Consider the following 23,521-nt stretch of genomic DNA (forward strand, 5'->3'; position numbering starts at 1 on the left):
CCCAGCTTTCCTGCAGGCTTCTGGGGTGTCACATCAGTGAGTCAGGCAGGACAAGCAGCTGGCAGGGCTGACTCTGTGTCCTGACTTTCTCTCAAGCCAACAGAGCCCAGCTTCTCCAAGGGGTGGTGCAGAGTTGGACCTTAACATGAGCAATTCCCCAGAGGTGTTTAGGAGACTAGGCTTGATGAAAATTATCTTTTTAGCATCCTTGTGGCTCTGTAGTCACTTCCAAATCCATTAAGTGTTGGAAGAATGAATAGAGATTGCGAGCGTTGGAGCAATAGGAAGATGGTAGATAACAGAAGCAGGAAGATGTGAGGGCAGTCAGCAAGTCAGTGGCTGAGCTGTGAATAAAACTCTGTCCTCCTTGATGTAATCTACAGACAGCACATCTGTCTCCTGGCTGCCCTGACTCTTCCCTGCTCTCTCGATCAAAGGCTAGATCGTCCTATGGGCTAGGAGACCGTTGTTGCCTTTGTCAGCTGAGTGTTCTGTCTGTTCTTTTTTGAACTTAGGTTTGTGTGAAGTCCCCCATTCCCTCTGCCCGAATCTCTTCCTCTGAAGCGGTCACCAGCGTGTGGAGCCTGCCCCACACCCATCACCTGCCAAACCACGGCCTTTACCTGTGTCTTCCGGTGTTTCCCGTGCGACCCGTCCTGTGGGAGTGCCTCCTGGGCCACCCCAGAGTTCACGCAGCGCTCAGTGGCTCCAATGGTGAAGATGACAAGGTCCAAGACTTTCCAGGCATATCTGCCTTCATGCCACAGGACCTACAGCTGCATTCACTGCAGGGCTCATCTTGCCAACCACGATGAGCTCATTTCCAAGGTACGTCCATGACCTCACCCGCAGGTACTGGGCAGACGCCTCCTCCCTGGGGAGCGGAAGGGTGCGTTTGCTCACACTGCAGGTCAGTTGCTGTGGAAGTGCCTGGCCTTAAGTGGTACTGCAGTTTTTGCTTGGAAAATGGGCTCTCAGTCTAAAGGATCCACTTGTGAGCTGCCGTTTTTGTTTTAAGTGATCTTTAAAATAGCTGTAGGGGACAGGTTTCCAAATTTGGGCCTCTGGAGTGCTTACAGGTGGTCTGCCTCTTCCCGTGATACCGCCTCCTCCCTCTCATTTCCAGCTGTAAAACTGCACTAACTGATGGCCAGGACTGTGTAAATTACCTTCCCAGTGCTTCTTGTTCACGTACGTGCTTGTCAGCGTAGCCGAAGGGTTGTTGCATGATCGTGATTTGGAGGCAGAGTATCTGGAGATGTTCTCTCTGTTAAACTGCGAGCTGTACCGTGCAACTAAACTAAAGCCCCTACTTAAGGGAAGGTTCTCTGATGCGTCTATGAAAATGCAAGATGGCTTTCCAGAGACTGATGAATTGTCGTTCAAACCCTCGTATTTTTGACAGTCTACTAACAAGACACTTTGCAGTGAAAAAGCAAGAGGTGGATGGTAGTAGGTGCTCTGAGCTGAGGACGGTGGAAGGATTCTGGTCCTGTCTTCTGATCTGTTGATCACAAGGGGTAAGGTCTTGAGGGTAAGCTAAATTAAAAGCTTTAAGAGCCAGTAAGTCGTGGGCCTTTGATGCAGAGGGAGCAGGCCAGTAAGAGGATCTCTTTCTGAAGTGTGAAAACTAAACTTTCTCAGAGTGTCTTTTGGAGCCTGCAGTGCCTGGCTGTGGTCAGGCATCAAGTTTCCAGGTTTTGGCTGCCTTGGCAATCAGCTGTTCCATAAAGTTTATTCAGCCTATAAAATTTGTGTTCAGAAAAAGCAGACACACCATAGGATTTATTAGCTGAGACGAGAGGAAATTGCGCTGTGAGCTCTGTGCGTGCGCAACTTAAACTGCTTCAGCTTCTTGGAGCAGCCTTGAGAGAAAGGCCAGGATCAGAACGGACAGAGGTGCTCTGCCCGTTAGAAAGTGTGTAGTGCTTCCCCCCTTCCTGTTTGCACAGGAGAGATTAGAATGTGTCACCTTGCACCAAGGGCATCTGTCTTTACAGGGTTGACATCTTAGCAGCTGTGGAGGTCCTTCTGGATTCTCTGTGTTGGGTGCTCAGACCTGCCTTCTTCAGTTGGAGGCTGTCTCCATCCTTTTTCTCTTGGTTGTTGCATGGGCCAGGTTGATCCGCACCTCTGTGATGTTGTCTCCATGCCAAACAGTAGAATTTAAGTATTGTGCTATAAATAATGCTGATTGCAGACTGCTACAGTTGTGGGTTTTTCTGAATAGACAGGCTTCCTATTAGGCTATCGCTTGTGAGTCATTCTGGGCCTCCTGGGGGGCTCCACTTGCTCTGGTACAATTGCAGTGGTTCTTAGTAGAGCTGTCCTTGAGGACTGCAAAGCTTCAAGCTTTTAAAGGGGAGGAGGTTGTACATTTCCTCAACAGAAAGAAGTTTGAAATGTAAATGTCAACAGCAGACTGTGCCCAGGTCTGGATGTGAAATACATTCAACCTCTCAGACCAGCTGTGTGACTTTAGGCTCCTGTGCTCAGTTGAGGTGTCTGTAAAATGGGGTAGTCACTCCCCTGCCTTTTCCTTGGGAGAGTTGTTACCAGCTGGATTTTGTGTTGGGACACAGAAGGTGCTTTACTTGATAAAGAAGGAGGCTTGTTTTACTTACTGTTTTTATGGTAGATTAGAGTTTGTGCTCTGCTTTTTTTTGACATAGCTGGTCCCCAGCCAGGGAAAACACAAGGCTATGCGTGCCCAGTGGTTTCGCCTCTGACACTTCCTTCCCCTCCTTGTTCCATGCCCATGCTCCTTCTGGTCTGCTGTGCAGTGCAGTCAGCTTTTCAGGTAAGTAGCTTCCAGCAGGGCAATGCCAGTGCTACAGACCGCTTGGAATTTGGGCTTGTAGCCATCGAGGCATGCAGTAACTGCCCAAGAATGCTGACTGCTAAAATGTAGGCACGGGAGGGAAGGTATGAAAGCACAATATGAGGCTATGTCTGTTGGAACACAGAAGTATTAACTACAGTGTGCTGCAGTGCTTGCATCTGCTCGTTCTAGAAGTTCGTTGTACACTGTGGTGTAAATTTGTAATCGTGTCGGGAGTGCGTTGCTGGTGGAGCACTAGCAGGCTGTGCGACTTGAATGCAAAGGGTTTGGGGTTTTAGGTTTTATTTCTCAGAGTTATAAACCCTAATAAGATACATTCTTTGTGTAATTGAAAACCTTATAAAAGTAATTGTGCAATCATGATTTGTACAACTGGCTATTAAACTGAGAACAGAAGGGCAGTCCCTGCCTCAAGGGGTTTCCAATATGTGTAGCAACTTTCCCAGGCAAACTTAAATAGTCATCTTTTTATCTGTTTGAGTTAGGTTTTAAACATCTCCCTGAGGCCTTCTGCAGTTCTTTCATCACAGCCTTACATTAGCATCTGAGAACCAGGCAGTGCAATTGCCATGCTTGTTTTCCATATGAAAATGTGGCAAACGGAAGGAGGAAGCAAGTGCCATGAGGATTGGAAAGGGAGTGGGAGATTTTGTCAAACCGGAGTATTTCTCAGTCTGCAGTGTATCCCATCTTGAACATGACTATGTCACTTTAATCAAAACAGCCCAAATGACACCATCTTTGGAAATGTTCCCCAGAAAACAGGCTTTTATGTAACAGCAGGGTGTTGGTGATTTGGCTTGATGAAATTAATTCCTCTATTCCTTTTGCCCCAAGTTGTGCAGAGACCACATGAGAGCTGTGCTCCTTTGCATGCCATGAGCTTTTAGCTCCTTTGGATACATTCAGATTGCAGCATTGGCTCATGCCGTTGGCTGAAACGCAAGCTGGAGCTGAATCCCAGTATTGTTCTGTGTCAGACCATACTTTATTTGCTCTTCATCTCCAAGTTTCCCCTCTTAGCGCTTCAGCACCAGTGTTAATCTACTCTGACTTCAAAGTGTTTTGCCAGGACCAGGTATCCGAAACTCTTTGACAAATATGCCTTGGCAGGGCGGTTTTTGCTTTCTTTTCTACTTAAGGATAACCTTGTGCATTAAAATGGGTAGAAGGTTTCTCAATAAGCCATTGCTATTTAAAGAAAATAATCGATTCCGAGGCTTTTAAGAAAATCTGAAGCTGTTACATGAAGCCGGTTACCAAAATGTTGCCTGCTTGCTTGGCCTTTTGTCTTCGGCAGCCAGAGGGGGAAAGTGGTTTAGTACGTCTGATTTGTAATAAGATCTAAATTGTGGGTTGGACTGTCTGGCCAAGAAAGGTCTTACTGACTTAGGAAATATAAGGTGATCAGATAGATTGGGTGGAGTGAGTAACTAGTTTTCCTTTATATGTTCCGTTGGTGTCTGGGTTAGCATGAGTGGAGGTGCTTGTTCCCTTGCAGCAATGCATCATTTAAAAATCTGTGCCAAATTTAGTACATACTCTTGTTTCATTGCTTTTTCTAATGCCTAAGTGGACTGAGACTTTGGGAACTCAACCCTGTGTGACCTTGAGTAAGTCACTTAATGTCTTTGTTCCTCCTTTCCCCACCTGTACAATTGAAATGCTGCTGTTTTGTCCAGTCTGCTTGGAAGATGATGCTTTGGAGCAGGTACTGTCTGCTCTTATGAATTAGTACAGTGTGTCCTAATCCTCTTTAGCTTTATTGTAAAAACAAAAATACCATGCCAGACAACTGTAGTTAAAAAGCATATTTCAATGCCTTTCAATTGCCAAAAAATAAGTGAAAGATACTTGTTACATTTATCCTTCCCAGGCACAATATCCCATGGTTTTTAGAATGTTTAAGAAAAATACATATTCGATAATCAATGGTGGCAACACCACTCCAGGAAAGAGATGGAGGGGCTTTTCTTGAGGAAATGTGCCTTCTGCATCATTTTCTAGTGGGGCCTGGGGGAACAGCTAGCGTAATCAACATTCAGCTGTGTAAATAGCATCTCATCTCTTTCTCAAAGTGGCAGATGTGATGCTGGTTTCTACCCACTCTGTGCTATCCAAACTCTTTGTCAGCCTTTTCTGTTTGAATTCATATGTACCTGGTGTCCAGTAAAAAAGGATGGGAACAAGAGCAGAGAGATACAGGCCAAACAGCCACGTTAGTATCTTGGTTGCTGACTTTTTTTCCTATGTGAACAGTAATTCAGCAGAAATGTCCCTGATTATGGAAATATGTAGGGAATGTCTTGTGGGCATCCTGCAGTTTCTTTTTTTATGAATTACTGTGATCCAACTGCTAAACATTATGCAGTGATGTATGCTCTGAAGTTAGCCTAAGGCTTGCTGAGGAAGTTTAATGTTTTCCTTTGATGTCTTCACAGGACCCTTACTGAAAATGTATGTGAAATCCTTCAACACAAAAGGCTGCAGCTCCTCCAGCACAGAGAATTTAGAAAAAATAGAGAACTTGTGTGTGCCTGACTTTCTCACTTGGGGTTGGATTGTTAGTTAGGGAACACTTAGAAGCTCTCTTTTCCATCTTCTCAGGCACGAGTTGCGAGGCTTATAAGCAAACCTCGTTCCCAGTCACTGTGGCCTAGCTGCTTCCCTGGCTAGCAGACTCCTGGAGCCTGAACTTGTTCGTGCAACAGCCTCTTACTGAATTTTATGGCACACTGAAAGCATCAAACATCGCTCCATGTTGCAACTGGGGGATCTTAAAAGGATTGGAAACTTTAGTGCTTCCTTTCAGATAAGTTGTGGAAAAATCACTGTTCCCCATGGTCATTTTTTCCAGTGGTTAATCATCCTTACTATTAAAACTTGGAGACTTTGAATTTTGGTTTGTCTGGCTCGTGCTTCCCAACGTTGGCCATTATTTTCTTTATTTTGCTAATGAAATAGATCTATAGTACATACTATTTCTGCCTATAAAAGGTTGTGGTATACAGTAACCAAGGTCACTCTTGAAAACTTTTTTGATAGGCTAAACAGATTCAACTTTGTCATGGTGCAATGTTATGTTTTCCAGTTCTATATCATTTTGGGGGTTCTCTTCTACAACTTTAGTGTTTCGACATCTTTTTAGGAATGGAAACGGGGCTGGTCTCATTGTTCCAGTCTCAGACTCAGCAGTAACATCTTTACAGCGTACACATTTCATAATTGTATTACTCTTACTGGCTCAGCACCGCACAGTAAGCTTCTGTTCATTTATTTGCTGTTAGCTCTTCATGCACCAGGTTTATCAATTTTATGCACGTTTCTAGAAGCTGTCGAGTAGCTTTTGGATCCTGCTTTTCAGCTCTTGTTCCCTAATGAATTTTGTCACTTTTAGGTATTATTCAGAGCTTGCTCTTAATTGCAAGTATTGCTAGAGTTCAAGCTGTAAGTGATAAACAGAAAAGCAGTTCATCAGTGAGAAGCGATTCGAGTTTTTTAGCTTCCCACTTCACTGCTGTGAACATGTGGTAAGGTATCTTGTAGTTCCTGGCTTCCACAAAGTTTAAATTAAATGCGGGTTGAGAGGACTTCAGTTCTCAGTAGAACAATGTGTCATCAAAGTTGTTAAATGGGAACCTTTTCCTTCAGCGTTTCAACCAGATTGAGCACTGGTTAGGTAGAGGTGAACTCTTGCAATCAAACTCATCCCCAGGACCTTTACTAGACAGATCGGTGTTTGCTGTCCTTGATGTTGCTGGCCTGTATTGCAGCAGGGAGGAGGGGAGTGGGTCTCGACGGCTGTCATTTGAGTACCTCTCATCAGCTCTGAGCAGCCTTTATTTGAGAGCGAATAAACAAACAGAAATGCCCTTTGCAGGAAAAAGTCAGGATATGAAATCTGAGCTGAGTAATGAGTATTTGTAGGACCTATTCCATAGTACAGTTACCTAAATTAGATCTTTCTGTCCTGTGTAATTGCTTCCTCTGGGGCTTATCCTACAAGTTGCTGTGCTCCCTCAATTCCTACTGTCTGTAATGGGATACAAAGACAGTCAGGATCAGGCCTCTTGTTTAGTCAGGATGTGGTTGTTTAATAGAATGAGCCCAAGGTAATTTGTACCTCCTTGTATAATTGTGTTTATACAGCCATTAATTGCTATGTGATTTTAAAATATTTCATTCTATTCCAAAAAAGAAGGAAAAGGTAATAATTCAAAACGGTTTAGAATTCCCTGTCAAGGAGGAGGGACAGGGTAAAAATGGATTTTTCTAATCCATCACTTTCTGTCTGGAAATAACTCTCCTTTCATCTGCTCCTTCCTCTGCCTTAGAATTGATGGCCTGGGCATAAATAAAATATTGTTCCCATTTATTATCCAGGGAACTGCCAGGGACGAAGGACAGTGAATCATCAGGGTTTTTGCTGCAATTGCTGCAAATCCTGAACAACTGGAGCACGGAGTTGATCAGGTCTGAGCCTTCCTGGGTTCACTGGGTGTTTCAGTTGTTGGTCCTTGCAGTTGGAAGAGGAGGAAATGGCAGCAGGCTCGATGGGGTGAACTGCCCTGTGAACTTCCCATGCAGGTGTGTACATTTAATCTGATTTATAGTTGTAAGAACAAGCCCAGGAAAAACGCAGATGTGAGTCTCAGAATTCTGAGACCTCTGGTTTAATCTGTAATCTGGTCACATGCACACATGAGTGTGGGGGCCACGCAGGGGGGGCTTCTTCACCTACTGCCTCTTGGGGAGGAGTCTGGCTTCTCTTCTCAGGAGGAGTCTCTTGTGATCTTTTCTGTTGCAGTCTCATTTTATAGTAGCAGGAAATGCTATCAGAGAGCTTCACATCTGTTTTAGGGGAGCTGCTAGATCTGCCAGCAAGAAGCAAATCTCTCGAGGAGTCTGGCCTCTCCTGGAGAGGGGCCTCAGTGTCCATCTGTTGAAGTGTTTGGCCTGACAGTTTTTCTGAACCAGAATAACTGAAACGGGCAAGGATTGAAGCTTGAGCACACAAGGAAACTCCACCCAGAGTCCCCTCTCTTAAAATACTCAGTGTGTTTGCCTGGAAATCAGAAATATTAGAATAAGTAGCAATAACCAAGGTAGAACCTGAGATAGTCTTTACCTGAAACCTGGAATTTGAAAATTTCCAGTGATCTCTCTCTCTCCTTTCAGCAGTGATTGCCGCAGAATGGATGAGTTAAAATCAGGTTAAGCTTAGCTGCTTATGGAGTATCTCAAGTATGAACACCTCGATTCCAGCCCAGCTCTGAGAGGGGAGGCTGTGGAGAAATGCAGGCATGGGTACACACATTTTCTGCTTCCAATCTGTAAGAGGCTGGGCCTGTCCGGTGCTCTGGTGTGGCAGAGTGACCTCCGTGTCTGGGGACCTGTCCTCTGGAGCACACGTTTTTGTTCACTTTCCATAGAAGGCATATCCACAGTAATAAAACAAATTTCAGTACCACAATGCTTGTTCTATAGTAGAGACGAACATTCAGAATTTAGGCAACAGATTAAACAACAAAGGATAACTTTTGATGAACCTTCTCAGCAATAAGGTGTACATATGGTGGCTTCATCTCACTGCAGTGGATCTTATCCAGGGATAGAGAAGAGCTGCTGCCCTGGACAGATTTGCTTTTGCTGAAAAGCAAGTCTGCTCTCACTGTCGGCATTGGCGCTATTGTGAGCTTAGCGGCTGTATTAATGGCATACAGTGTTCCGCTGATACACGGACAGTTGCTATTATGTTGCTAATTAAATAACTTGTTGCATTAGCAGTTTCCATCTTCCATCCCAGTTCTGTCTTCTGTTTATCTCCAAAACCCATGCAGTAGCAATAATTAATGTGGAAAGAAAGGGCTTTACCCTCCCCCCTGCCACTCCTTTTTAAAATGACTTGATTGTTGCATGCTTTGAGCCGGCATCAACCTACAGGAAGACAGCAGCACTCAAAAATGGGGGGAAAACCCCACAGCTGCTGCTGTAGCAATTGCAGATTCACCAGAACAAAAATGCGTTTTTCCTGCAAAGCCGCTGGGCTTTGTTTTCATCTTCGGTAGTTTTTCACAGTAAATAACAAAGTGCTTCTCTCCATATTGCCCTTCTACATACCAAAATGTAAAGGCTTGCGTTCGATGGATGTCACTGATGACTTAAGTGCCAGAGATGCCAAACTCATCTCAACTCCCTTGAACTTCCTGCAGATCTGGGAATGCTGGTGTCTGTTGGGAATGAAGCTGTGGAGGTGGAGGGATCAGGGTTAACCAGTAGTATGGCTGAGGCCCAGCATGAAGACCTGGAAGATGCGGATTTTAATTTCCTTCTCCCACGCCTTGTCATCTAGATCATACAGTGAATGTGGAGCTTACTATCTCCTTTCAGGCACTGCCTGTGGGAGAGGGCCTGCTCTTCTCCAGGGCTCACGGCAGTGCTCCTGCAAGGAGCTCAGTGCACTTCCTATGAATAAACATCACTTCTGTCAGCTGGCATACCTTGGTCGTTTTCCATGGTTTAATGTTGGGTAAATGTTGGTCTCCTGTTGCAAGTGGTCTTCAGCTTGTTGTCAAGCAGGAATTAACCTGTGGTCTTTCTGTGTACATGAATTTGTGGTTTCCTCTCTTCAATCCAGTGCTGCTTCTGTGGGCTGGCTTGGCTTGTTGTTTGGAGTGCTCTATGTGGGGAATGAAGCAGAGCTCTAAGACATGTCCCTACCCTTTCTCCCCATTCCATCTTCTTGTGGGGTTATAAATGCTCCTTAGGCAATGCACTTGCTCTTATTTTTGCCTGATTAAGCAGTCTGGTGTCAATACATACGTAGTTCCAGAAGTTGGTGAAGATCATTAGAAAAGCCTAGATATCTTTTAAGTCTCCCCCCCCAAAAGAGGTAAGTTTCCCATGAGAGAGAGGAGAGTTTTACCTGCACTGTACGTTTGTATTATACAGCACTTTGTTCCCTGGCAGCAAGGAGCAGTGAAAGAGGTGGAGGAGAAGTGTATACCCCACAAGAAGAAAACTGGACCTGCTCAAAGAACTCAATGCTAAATTCCCTTCCTATCTGCAGGGCCTCTGGTAGATCCCAAATCCTTGATCTGAAGTGAGGGCATGTGGCAGCCATCCATGCTCGCAGAAGCTGCACTGCTTTTCTGCCTCAGGTCTGCCCAGTGCTGCGTTAATGGAGGAATGGCTTTTCCTCTGACAGAGGGAAGCTGAACAGGAGAGGAAGGGAGAGGTCACTCCCTGCTGCAGTGCCCGTGCTCCCTGCTCTCATGGGGCTGCAGGCCTCTTAATCACACATAACTATCCCCCCATGTTTGGGCTGCAGCAAAGAGGGGGCTTTGTCTCCTGCAGCGTTTACTTTCAAAAGCAATTAGTCTGATACTGCATCTGCTTTGTTTCCCACAGTATTTCCATCCTTTTTCAAGTCAAGTTTTGAAGCACAACAGCAGCAGCAACCAGAGACCATCAAAATCACAAGAGAAGCCCCAAAATATTGTGAAGTTTTATAGAAGTAATAAATTTGGTGTATTTTTTTTATTTGCCTTCAGTTGTTTGCGCCTTTAGCATTCACATTTTGAAATTTCCCTTTGAAGTCTGTGGGCTAGAAACACATTTAAGAATAAGTAAGAACAGAGTCCAGGAGCCTAAGGCTTTAATAAGGAGGCTGAATAGCACAGGACTCATGATAACATGATGAGACTTAACAGCGTTGCATTTGAACTGAGTCAAAGTCTGGAGGGGAGCCTGCTGGGCATGTTGGAGGGAGAAGGGGACAGAGCAGTTTGCACCTACTTTCTGAATTTTGACATGCTTTACAGAGCTTTGCTCAGGCTTTAGCTTAGCAGAGTGGTGGCTTCAATTGTGTTAGAAATCTTTGTACTTGAGGAAAAACAGAAACCCCAGTTTTAGGTGATTTGTATTTCCCTAAATACTGATCTTCATTAATTGCAAAGCCTCCAAAGAGAGAGATCTTTCCGCTGCAACTGCAGTATAAAATTTCCCTTTGAAAGAAATCTCTTGCTCTTCCCTCTGGTGATAATGGACAGTCATACTGACACATGAATTAATAACTGGGAATTTGCTCCTGGATACTAACCCATTTAAATCAATTTGTACAGCCTATCTGCCTGGGAGCAACACAGCCCCATCGGAGCATTGGTGTCACCTTCATGTTGTGCTGACGTGTGTTTGAGAACCGCTCCGATGAACAGGACAGAGCTGTGTTTCATGGCTTGCTTCTGATGGGATCAGGCATCCGTATGGTCCCATTTGTTTCCAGTCTTCCTGAGCAGCATTGATATTGCGGAGATAACTCTGCAGAGCGCGAGCTGAATGTCCTCTTGTGGTTCATGACGCTTTTCTTCAGTGTTTTTGGAAGTATTGTGAACAGTGCTGATTTTTCTTGGTTTCATCTCCTAGAAAGATGAAAAGATGAGAGAATCTCACTTTAAAAAACAAAATAAACCAAAAAAAGTCCTTACTTAAAAAAAACTAAAAATCAACTACTACTTAAATTTGCTTGAATTTTGAGCCAAGCTGAGTATTTTAAGGATCGGGAGGGGGGAGGCTGGCATGTGGCACTGGAACACTTGTTTCAGAGCACAGCAGAGATTCTGGGATGTGAAAGCTGCGTGAGCACTGAAGGGCTCATGTAGGCTCAAGTAGGTCTGAAGATGGCTTCAGCTGGCGGTGACAGCTAACTTCTTTCAGCCTCTTTGTAAAGTCTGCCCGTCAGTCTCTTCTGGTTGTGGCACAGGGGGTAGAGGGCTTGGACCCAGCTCACGCAGCATTGCTTCTGCAGTGCACAACAGTTCCAAGGGGTGAGGTTCTCCTCTCGCACACAAAGCAGGAATTGATGCTTTCCCCGCAAAAATGGGATGTAGCAGAAGCATAAGGTTCTTCAGTTACTGGTAATTTGCTCCGTTACATTGACCTTTTCTCTGACAGTGTCACCATACAGCCTTTTCCGAGCAGCAGAGAATTTATTTCACGGGAGGTGGAGGCAATGCCAGCGGGATAGCCTGCTGGTATGTTTGCGGGTGTGTTTTCAGACCTTTTGCACTGTCTGGCTGCAGTCTCTCCCCACCTATCCTGTGTGGTGAAAGCGCTGAGGTGGTTCCTGTTAGGACAAAAGGGTCTTACCAGAAACGCAGCTCGCTCCTGCTTGTGTCGGGTTTGGAGGGAACAAGGGGGTTCAATGAACACCTGCTGCTGCCAGGAGGCAGAATAAAAAGTTGTAATAACATCTTCCATCAAAATAAAAAAAAAAAATGTAGTAACATCTTTCGTCTTTCCAGTCTCTGCACCTTCCTTCTCACAGGCTATGTAACCTGAGACATAAACAGGGTGTAAAACTGCTCGGATGTAGCTGTTCCTAGGGTGAAACAGCAGACTCATAGATATTCACTGTGTAATCGCATAGCAATGTAAACTGCTGGGGAATAAGGCCGTGCTGAATTAATTGCATTACTTCAGAGATGAGTTTGGTCCACTAATTCCGTATCGACTTTCGGCTTTAAATAGCATTAAGGACCCATGTTAAAACTCAATTAAAACTCAGGAACGCAGTTTGAACAGGGTAAGGTCACATCTGTGCATGAGGTGGAATAATGTAACTGGTTCCCTCGACATGGGTCTGTATCTCGCATAATCGGAGCAAAATTGAATCTCAGTTTAATCTGATCATTGACTGTCCCTTCTGTGAGGCAGAACAAGGTGAAATTAATGAACCCTGAGGAGGTCTCTGTAGTCTGTGCAGATACAGGGACCAAGTAATTGAACTCATGCTCCCTTGGGAAATACTTGAATATGATGCAAGTAGATGGTTGAAATGGCTCGCACCGTCTAGTGCAACCCCCAGAATCTGCAGCAGGTATTTTTGTAGTCCAGTTCTCCCAACTTTCTTTCCACTGTGCAGTGACTCACAAGTAACCTCCTCTTAGAGACATGCACCGTTATCTCTAAACACATTGCAGGACTTATCTTTTTAATCAAATTATTGTTGCCCTAATTAATAGGGTTTGAAAGGTGCCATTAAGGCAGAGCTTTCTGTGCTATGTTGGTTGTTAGGTGGGATAGCAACTGATAGGAATTGGAATTAAGTGCTAGAGGGAGTGGGAGGAGAGCCTGTGTTTTGGAGCATATCTTTATATGCAAGCTTCTGTGCCCTCCAGTTGGATTGACATCATGCTTTGGTCATACTTAAAGGTCTCCTCTCCCTATTCAGATTGCATTTTATGAGAACATCTCATCCTTACATGGTTAAGGGTTAAATCAGCAGCAAGAATAGATAAATCTTACAGTCAGTGTTGTGCAAATGACTGTAGTAACTTAAAAGTTGTACGTGGAGGTGGGAAATAAGTGATAACAGAGCTATCTCTGAATAGATGGATGAATTTTCTCACACAGACTTCAGTGCCTCTTAAACCTGGGAGTTTGTAATACTGTTTGTCTTACTCACGGAATTGCTCTGTCCCAGTGGGGATATCCCAAGCACAGAAAACGTCCTTTTTTTGAGGAGTCCAGATGGCTGTGGTCATTTGGCTTCTCCTGATGCTACCATTTCACATTGCCTAGGACGTGCCAACAGCCATCAATCTCCAGCGGTGGCTTTGGGCCCTCTATTCCTGTTTGCATCCTTGCAGTGAGAATTATTTGTAGCTTTCAAGAGCGTAGCGTGGAGGGGCACGCTCTGTTCCTTTTTCCCCTTGTACCTCTTTGGGACCAGTCGCCCTTTCATTTTTGTTTTATTGGTTTCTTAAAAGGCTGCTAGCTGGATGTAGGTAAGTGGGGGTTTTCTCTGCTGCAGTCTGCAGAGTACAAGCATCAGTATGGAGCCATTTAGTCCTGGCAACTGCTTCCTATTTTTCCAGATGCTTCCAGCCATCTCTTTTTGTGTTTAGCCTATTGTCGAATGCCGTCACAAAGACTTGGGGTATTAATCCTGTCATCTGTTCAGTGTGTGGAACTGCTGAGTGGGCTGCGCAGTGAATGAGAAGCTGTAGGTACTAGGGAAAGGGGGTATGGTGTGTAGGCGTGTTTGGAGCACATTCAGAATTCATGCCTTTCCTTGGCTGTACTGATTGAATGTGAAAATTTCCTTCTGTGTCTCCAGCGGTCACCAGTAATGGGAATGTGCAAGTGTGAAGGTCTGATGGCAGTGGGAAGGCATGTGGAACGTGAAACAGGCTGGATTGATGGAGGGGCATAGCCCTTCTCTGCATGCGTCTGTGGTTGTCTGCATGCTGTTGCTCTACTGAAGAAGGCTCTGAAGGAGTCATGCATCTTGCTCAGAGCAAACAGAATGCTAGATTCAGCACTTCAGATTGAGGCCAGAATGTAACAAATGGACTAAACCAAAATGACAGCTCCCAAGGTCACGAGTGTTGAATATATAAGGATTCCGCTTTGAGTCTTGCAGGCTGAGTCCATCTCTAGCGAGCAGAACTTATCTACCACAGAGGAGCTGGCACTTAGATGCTGGCTGCATGTTACGCTTCCTCCTGCGGCAGATCTGGTTTAACAGCATCTGTGAAACCCAAACTCCCTATCCTGCAGACTGTCTCTCACTAGAGCTGCAGTTCTGCACTGTGGTTCTTTGCCAGCAAATTTGGTGTGAGAACTTCCTACTCTGAATGACTTGCGTCTGCCCCCATACTGTGATTATTAAGTAGTCTGTGTGATTGCCCTTTAAACTGGATCCATGATACGGTACAAGGAGAAAAAACTATTTCCCTCAAAGCCACCCACCCCCCACCAAGTATTTGTTTTTAAAAATAATGATTTCACAGATCCAATTTAGAATCAGCACAGCTGAGAGGGCCATAATGAGTGTCTGCAAATTGGGTGATTGGAACTTCTTAAACCAGAGCAGCTGCCAAAGGCATCTTAACATGGAGCTTCTGCTGTAAGGAGAGACAGCTTGGCAGGCCAGGGTCTGCAGCCAAATAGTTGACTTCAGGCTTGTGGTTTCCCACCTGGGTACTCAAATCAGCACTCCTTAGGCCCTGCAGCTTTGAGATGACTCCATGCCGAGTGGAGCACCCAGGAGCAGGGAAGGTTTTTGAATGTGAGTAGTCAGGAGGAATTATTTGGTGCATTGCACATCTCAAAAGCTTGTATTGTTTTTAGAGGGCTCAGGCAGATTGAGGAGGGAGAGTTTTGTTGCTGGCATATACAGATGTGTTTCCAGCCAGACACTGAGCGTTAGCAGTGCGGAGAAAAATATGTGCTTGGGCTTTCAGTGGGAAACAACAACAAAAAAATCCTTTCCATTTCTTTCAGCTGGAAAGTGATGCCAGGAGCTGTTGTTTTAGAGAATAAGAAGTCTGGATTTATAAGCATGCGTGTGACACACACCTTTGCGTGTGTATCAAGAAAATCTACATAGAGAAAATGCATAGCATAGAAAGTAGGTCTTACTGCTGACTGTCACTGTTAAGGGAAAACCGAGCGTGTTGTGGAAATCTCTTTGTGTGTTTCTTAAAAAAAAAACAAAACAAAAAACAAAAGCAAAGAACATCTGTTTGTGTATAAATAGATCTGTTTCTTCTGATTTCATAGTGCTTGTTACAGCATGTGCCAATTTCTCTGGAGTGGCAGAAGAGAAGGAACTTCTTCAGAAAATGTTAACATTGCAATAGCCAGATAAAACCTGCCCGTGCTACTTTTGTAAAGATGCAGTCAACTTAGTCTTGCAGAGAGCAAATGCACTGGTGAACTTGACATGGTTGCCAGACCTTTCTCACTTCTTTTTATATGATTTGCCAAATCCTTCGCTAGCTGGAGGGTGAACATTAATATAGGCAGCTGCACTGAAAGCTGAGCAGTGGTATGTTGAAAAGTTCTGCCTGGGCAGGAGATAATTAATGGGATTTTTTTTTTTTTTTTTTTTTTGCAGTGACTGCCCTTAGGTGCCGTAAAGTGCTGGCTTGAGCTGGAAGGAAGGGCACCTCTGAAAGGATGCTACTGTCCCCTGGGAGTGGGTGGAATAGTGTCCAGTGAGCCCTGAACACAAAGCTGATGGGTTTGGTTTTGTTGTTTATTAAAGACAGGCCTTTGTACAGCAGTAACGGAAAATCCTATTTCTGTACCAATAAAACTTTGCTCCCATGGTTGTTGTTATTGGCAAACTTAGTCACTTTGGTGTTTATGGAAAAGTATTTATTGGGAAGGACTGGATGGTTAGCAAGCATCATCTGCTTTCATTTTGCTTTGATGGCACACATGTTGCTGTGGGACCTTCTGTTTCATCCCTGTACCCCATCCACAGTCCATCCTTCCAGACTGGTATCCCTCTTCTGCAGCATGGATGGCCCATGCCCCTGCTCTTTGATGTAGCAAGGTAGAGCATTGCCTGGCTCTGGCTTGGACTCTTCTTTCTGGCCTGGGGGGCATTACCACACAGGGTGCTGAAACAACGCAGTGTGTGTTTTGTAGCAGTCAGGCTAGACCTAGTTGGCATGTAGGGTATCAGCCAGCTGACAATAACAATAATAAAGAACTTGAGTGCGGCAGAAGGATTAAAAGAAGCTTCTCTAATAAATGCAATTACGCAAACATGCTTGAGCCATGTGTCCTATTTAATTCTTGGCCAAGAAAAGAGGCATTCCTCAGGGCACTGCTTTTGTCTGAGTGAAAGAGATATCCAAGTGCCTCAGGCATCCTCTCTGAATCCAGAGTGGCTCTTCTGTGCCCTGGGTGGCAACTAATATTGGGCTTCAGATTCCTCTGAAGAACAGTTATTCCTCCAGGACCGAGTCAATTCTTTTGCCAGGCAGTGATTTTATAGCTGGCAGAGCCCTTGCTGGTATCCAGACCTCCCAGGCAGCTTTCATTGCTGGATGTGGCTCCCTGCCTGCATGCCCCGTGGCATTGTGTTTGCCCACAGAGGTGCCTCTGCTCTGTGGTAAGGAGCCTTTTGCAATTGGGGATCTTCCGGTGGGCCTTCACCACTTCTGGAGAGTACCTTGGCACCAAGAAGGGCACTAGGCTAAACACCGTGACAGGCTGTACTCGTTCTCTTGTTAGGGCAGTTTTAAATCAGGCCTTTAAGGTGTTTTGCTCTCTCCTGCTGGTGAGTGAATTTTCTGTCTCTGCCTTTCATGTGAACAGGACTCATGATGGAGAGAACATCTTACAGGCTGTTACAGAGCTGCTTGCCATTAACCCAGGCAGCACCCAAGAAATACTCGCTGGAGCTAATGGGTTGGTACCCCAGCTCTGGGAATTAGGATCGTTAGCTGGAAACATGCAGCAGCCTCCCCAGCGTGGAGGAGGCAGTTGATTAATGCAGATGTGTGTGGATGTAGGAAACATGGTCCAGATCCATCCACAAGCTTGCTGGTTGTTGGGCATGGCTTTGACTTTGCTTCTCTGTGAGGCAGCGGTTGGGCAGGCGTAGGGGTGCATCCCTAGGGCTGGACTGGTGGAAGGGAACAGCCTGGGAAGGGCAGGGACCTCCTGGAGATTGCTTTATGTGCCACAGGGAGAGCACGTTTGTGCTGCCTCAGGGTCGGGTAACTCAACAAATGACCAGTGTTAGTGGGCCAAGGGTTCAACCTTGAATGTTTCTCTCTTCTCTCAAAGCTCTGTCTTCCCCCTTTTAAGGGTATTCAGTCTGAAATTGTTGCTTATCTGTAGAAGCTGAGGTTTTAAGAAAACCATTAAATATTCCAAGGTTTCTGGTAAGGTGCAAGGTAAAGGATTAAATGATTCAGAAGAGCTGCTCTTTGACTTTCCCAGCTCCTTGCCCCTCAGTGCATACATTCCCTGAGGTATCTCATAAGGTAACTTGTGTGCAGAGAGCAACTGTGCTCTTGCTCATAAGCACCAAATGTTTAATTCAGTGTGTGCTTGTCAAAGTACATTAAAAATGCAGGTAGCACTTGCTGTGTGTGAGCCAGCTCTTGTTAAGCGAGGCACCGTCACACAGTAACGTTACAGACTTGGCACAAATGGAGCCTGCTGGCTCTTGGAATTGTCCCGGCTACCTGGAGTGTCCTGCCAGGTTGGCATTGCCCCGCTGTCTTCGAAACGCTGCCTTTTTGTGGTGATGCTGTAAGATCCCGCGAAAGCATGGAGCAGAGAGGATGTGCCACAGCTGGTGATTATCTGGTGTGGCTTTGCTGCTGCGCAGTTCTCTCTTGTCCATGTTCATCTCTATCCAGTTGTATCTCATCCTATGTTTAGATCCAGTCCTGAAGATCTCCCTGGCATCAGTGAGAATATGAAGGCTTGCAGACACCTCAGCAAGGTTAAGGTCTTTCGTAAAATCACTAGAGTAGAGGTTGTATTTGTGTGCACAGCACCTTGCACAAATAGGTCCCAATCTCTCAGTTTGGTTCAGCATCCATCCGTGCGGTCTTCCTCAGGGGAATTCACGTGCCGTCAAGTGCAACAGCAGTGTTTCAAAACCAGGGCAGTGCAACAGGAAGCCTCCATAAGCACCTTGTTTTTAGAAAAGAGATCCAAATCAATATTTGGCAGCAAGGCTGCATTAGGTAAGGTTGAGGCAGTAGTGTGAAATTCATAAACAGACCTGAAAGGATGAAAATAGACATTGCTGCGATGTGAGAGAGAAAAGAGCTTAACTCTTGAGTACGTTGGGCTTGTGTGGCACTGGAAGTGCTGGTAATATCAGGTGAAGTTCCCAGTGGGCTGCCAGTACGCCTTGTGAAATGGGCAGGCATTAGAACTGGAGGCAGCTGCTCCCTTCCCATCTGCAGGACAAGACCTCTCTTCTTCATCAGTGCCCATCTCCTCCTGACATTTTGCTTTGTGCTTTTTCCATCTCGAAGACTGTAATGATGTGCGTTTCTCAGACCCTGGCTAACAGTTGCTATAACTACCATTAATGCAGTCGTTGAGGGCAGGTCCTGGTTTAACCTTATTTCTATCAACCAGCCAACTGAATTTTGTTTTCTTGCCTTTCAGTCCTTTCAAGGAAGCCAAGGACGAGCATACCTCTTCAATTCAGTGTGAGTATAACTTCGTACGTGTCACCTCTGCATCTCTTAGATTTAAGAAAACCCTCATGAAGAAGAAAACAAAAGGGTAGTCTTCCTTTAGAAAACCTCTGCCTGAGACTTGGGAGCTTGCTGAAAATGGCTGGAGAAAGAGGCAGGAAATAGCACTGATTCATATTTGATTTTATGTTGAGGTTTCAGATAAGCAGCTAGGAAAAGGTGGTTTTTTCATCATCAAATTGAGAAATAAGAGCTAACGGATGAGTCATTCTCTTCTCAGAGAATGTAATTGGACCAAAGAGTCAAAGTTCCGTAAATGTAGAGAGGAAATTATATCTAAATACGAACTTAGTTTTTAGAGCTAGCATAAAAATTAAGTATAATTTTCCCAATAACTGAAAATAGTTTTGGTGAGATCACTGCTGGGATGTTTTTCAGAAGAGCTGCTGATTTCGGTTACATTTTTCAAGTTTCCATTTGGGAATGTAAAAGTACCATTTTATCAATTTGAAAATGAAAATCTTTGTCAAATGCATAATTAGTGCAATTTACTAGAGTGTTACTAATCTTCTGTTCAAAGCTTTATTGAATTTTTAGTTGAATAAAAATTCTGTTTTACCTTTTCATTCTGTTTGGAAACTGCAAGAGATCTTTGTTTTGGGCACAGCTGTGGTACTTAGTATCCTGAACTCCCTGCTTATGTTTTCAAATACTGCAATAAAATTGCTGTCAGCTTCATTGTAGTGTCTTGCTGTGGAAAGACAGACTAATAGGGAGCATCTCTCCTTTTTCCCCAGAGTTAATGTGGGTTGTGGCCCTGCAGAGGAGCGGGTGTTATTAACAGGATTACATGCGGTTGCAGATATTTACTGTGAAAACTGCAAAACCACACTGGGTTGGAAATATGTGAGTATCAGTATCATTTGTTTTTCCTGTGGACATCTTTGCTCCAGCCGTTTCTGAAAGTGTGTGTATGATAATGTGGTGTCCTGGAAAGACCATTAACTTGGGAACCAGAAATGCGGGTTCTCGTCTGTAGCCACATCTTTTTTCCTTTCTGTGTTTCCATTTTCCCTCCTGTCTTGTGTTTGTTGCATCCATTCAGAGCAGGAGCTCTTTGCGGCTAATGTATTTTTTTTACTAAGAATATACACTGTGGGCCACTGGTTTTGGTGGGTGTCCCTTACTGCTACTTAACATAAATGAGGATAACTTCAGTCAGTCTTGTGGTTCATACTGTCTTTTTTCCCAGATGATATCAGAATAATAGCATGACCTATTGTTAATCCTGTGTCCTTCCCACTGGAAACGCTATTGAACATGAGTTTATCTGTTTGCTGTCTCTTGCTCTTCATAAATTCAGTTACCTTCAAATGAAGGCTTATGCTACATCCTAATTTCTGCATCAGGAGGCACGCAGCGTGCTTGTTTGTCAAAACATTTTGACCAGTGTCTAAACAAAACATGTATTGTATCTGTGGCCTCTAGACAGAAATATTCTTTAATAAATCAGTTGAAAGGCTATAAAAAGAAAAGCATTAAAAATTGATGTGGTAGGAGTTCATGCAGAAACAGCATGGATCTCACAAATGGAGAAGGTCGCTAAGTACATAAATTGAGTTTATTGTAAAACAAAATACAAAATTGAGTAAACACAGCAGTGAGCCCAAGCCTCTCCAGCAATAGAATTACATCATTTCAGATGCATTACATGCACGCAAACAGCACACTTGAGCAGAGCTGAACTGCTTTTGAGGATGCAGCCTCAGTAACAGGAGTCCCTCCTGGTTAGGGATCCCATAGATATCCTTACTTCTTCAGTTCTGCAGTGTTGAAGCACTGGGTGTTTCTGTAGCTGCAAGCACGCATCTGTGTAGAGTGGGCCCTTCTCGTCCCTCGGTGCCGGTTTGCTCTATTTCCACGTGAAGTTTACCGTAATCCGTCTCATTCCCAATGGTAGTGCTTTTACAGCATGTTTCATCAGAGGACCTCTGCATTCTTAGCAAACATTAATAAATTCTCAGATCACCCTAAAGAGAGGAGGTGGGTTTTATCACCGATGATTCCTAAAGTATAGTTCAAGGAGTAGTTGCCGTTGGCCTACAGAAAGCTGCATGTTTACATGGTGCCGATTGTTCTTTTTTTCTAGCCTGTAAAGAGAGCTAGAAGCAGGATTTAAGATTCTTCCAACGTAATTTTCCTGAAAGCCAACAGGAGGACCTGCTGTTTGACTGTTTTACTCTGTAGACAAGGCTAAGGCTTGTACCAGCATTCCCGGATCTGATCTGTAACTGCGACTTTACCTTCAGATATCATCTTGATCTCATTCTTTCTCCTTTTTTTCAGGAACACGCTTTTGAAAGCAGCCAGAAGTATAAAGAAGGCAAATACATCATTGAACTAGCTCACATGATCAAGGATAATGGCTGGGATTGAATGGAAAGAGCCCAGCCCTACCAGTGTGTAAGAGAATGCCATCCAACCGAACATTATATCCAAGAGTGAGAGAGTGACTGAACGCTTGGTTCCATGCATTTAGAGGCTCTGCAATTTGGGAGCATCTTCACACCCTTCTCCATCTTTATTGGTGACTGGCCTCTAAATTTCTGTCTCTCTGTCTCTTTGCTTTGTATCTGTTTGTGAGTTGACCCTGGCTGCTTCTCTCTCTGTTCTGGCGTTGGCTAAGAGAATGCACCGAATGCCCGACAGCCATTCCATGTTGACGAATGTTTAAGTACAAACCGAAGTTGGCTCTGTGGTGGCATTTTATCGGAAGGTCTCGGTGCGGGAGGAAGACCCGAGTTTTGGGCAGGAGAAAGTGATAGGGGGTGGGGAGTGGGCCCGAAGGGAAGTCATCAGAAGTTTGAAACTGTGCTTCTCCTTTAAGTCCTGGTTAACCAAGGCTTGAAACTATCTACTTGTCTAAATGGACAGAAAAATACCTCACGGCTGCGTTCTCTCCGAAATGTAAAACCGTGCTCCATCGGTGGAGCTTCAGTCTAAGCCAGCTGAGCACAAGTCATAACCAGTTCCCCCTGCAAGCTAATCGCAAGTCTGTGTTTTGTTTGCCATTTATGAACTTGTTGTTCGGTGGGGGGAGGACCTGAAGGCTGGAGAGATTCCCTGCCTCTCCTTTTTCTCGCTGTTTCAGGGTAGGTAGGCCAAACGTCCCAACAGAGCGCAGCTGTGGTGAGCATCCTCACAGCTGGAGAAACCAAATCCTGACTCTTGAGCCCTTCAGAGAGGAGGAGAAAACCACTTGAGGCACAAGGGGGCTGGAGCTGCAGCTTAGAAGATATGACAGGAGGAAAAAAAAGGCATGTGCTAGGCAAGAAAGAGGAAATTATGTAGAGGAGGATGGGGACAAACTTAGTAACGCAGGGTACCCCTTGATTTCCCGGCCTCCACTGAGCATCCTTGGGGGTCTTTTACCAATCCTTCACAAGTGCGAGTAGGAAAATGCTGTTACAGAATCTTTTTCTTAAATCCCAGGCCCCAGCCTTCAGCTCTGCTCTTGGAGCCTGGCAGAGAAATGGTGTGAGAGTGGGGAGAGGCGGGAGCAGAGGAGCCTGGCGGTTGTAGCAGTATTGCACAGCTCAAGCCATGAGGTATCCTCCCCAAAACCTTCCCCCCTTTTCCCACTCCCAGAAGCCTGTTGCAGGCACAAGGGGAATGGGAAAGAAAAAAGAAATTAAACATCTTCCCCCTACCCCTGAAATTGTCTATGCCTTGGAGTTTAAAGGGGAGGGGTGTATGTGGGCATCATAATGGCAAGAGACAAGTCCTTCCCATTTTAATTTTCTCATTTTAATTAGTGTGGACCTTCCTGAGGTGGTTGGTGGGGAAGGGGCATCGTGTGTGAGAGGGGAGCTGCGTTAGATGTAAGTGACAATGTAAAGTTTGCTCTGCAACAGTCCAGCCAGTATCTGGTGCATAACTCAAGACTATTTAACTGAGTTAGTTTTATCTCTCTGACTGAATTTTCTTTTTGTTTGTGGAATTCTTTCGAGTTAATCTATTGGGGGAAATCTTTCTTCATCCAGAAGGAAAGAGTATTGTGCAGGGGTTTGTAACGTCCTTATGAAACTGAAGCTTTGGAGCTGTAATCTGTTGTGGCTTGCCCCCACCCCCAGAGACTCTCAGTTAGCTCTGGGATCAGGACGGAGGGCTGATGGTGAGAAAGTAATTTGCTGTTAAGTGAAGGGGATGTGAGCAGAGACGCTACTTATGGATCAGGGTGGAACTTACGTGTTGTGTCCTTGTGCTGAAACCCAAACCTGATGGCCCATCTAAGCAAAGGCTGTTTTTTCTCTTGAACCACTATTCTTTACAACTGTGGAGAGAGAAGTGAGATGGAAGCTGGCCACAGCTCCTGCAATGGATGGAGTTGGCTCCGTTTGTGGCTGGCCTGTTAGGAGGTAGCTTCTGCCTTCACCCTTTCTGCTGTGGCTGTGTAACAGTTGCTTCAGCTTTCGTTTCTGATCGTCTCTGCTTCCATCATCCACATTCCCTTCAGTGATAAAAATCTAGTAGAAATCAAAAACTCTGCAGTATTCGCTATCTTGTTGACTTCGGCACTCACCTGGTCCCATTTTCCTGTCCTTTGATTGGTGATCCATGGCAATTTATTGGGTTTTGCTTGGTGGGAAGTATTTTGCGTTCTTTGAAGAGCTCTTCAGTCTCCCCACGTACGTAGCCTTTAAAGGGG

The 23,521-nt window shown here is 44.9% G+C and overlaps 1 protein-coding gene across 1 annotated transcript; it reads left to right on the plus strand.

Moving 5' to 3' along the window:
* The first annotated feature begins 551 nt into the window (after window positions 1–551).
* On the plus strand, window positions 552–21,875 carry YPEL2 (yippee like 2). The gene is made up of 4 exons (XM_009814624.2): window positions 552–828; window positions 18,782–18,825; window positions 19,611–19,719; window positions 21,160–21,875. Exons 1-4 carry the CDS (start codon window positions 712–714, stop codon window positions 21,247–21,249), a joined length of 360 nt encoding a protein of 119 aa, XP_009812926.1. The 5' UTR covers window positions 552–711; the 3' UTR covers window positions 21,250–21,875.
* The last annotated feature ends 1,646 nt before the right edge of the window (window positions 21,876–23,521 follow it).

The sequence above is a fragment of the Gavia stellata genome, chromosome 25, assembly GCF_030936135.1.
Source record: "Gavia stellata isolate bGavSte3 chromosome 25, bGavSte3.hap2, whole genome shotgun sequence".
Taxonomy (NCBI): domain Eukaryota; kingdom Metazoa; phylum Chordata; class Aves; order Gaviiformes; family Gaviidae; genus Gavia; species Gavia stellata.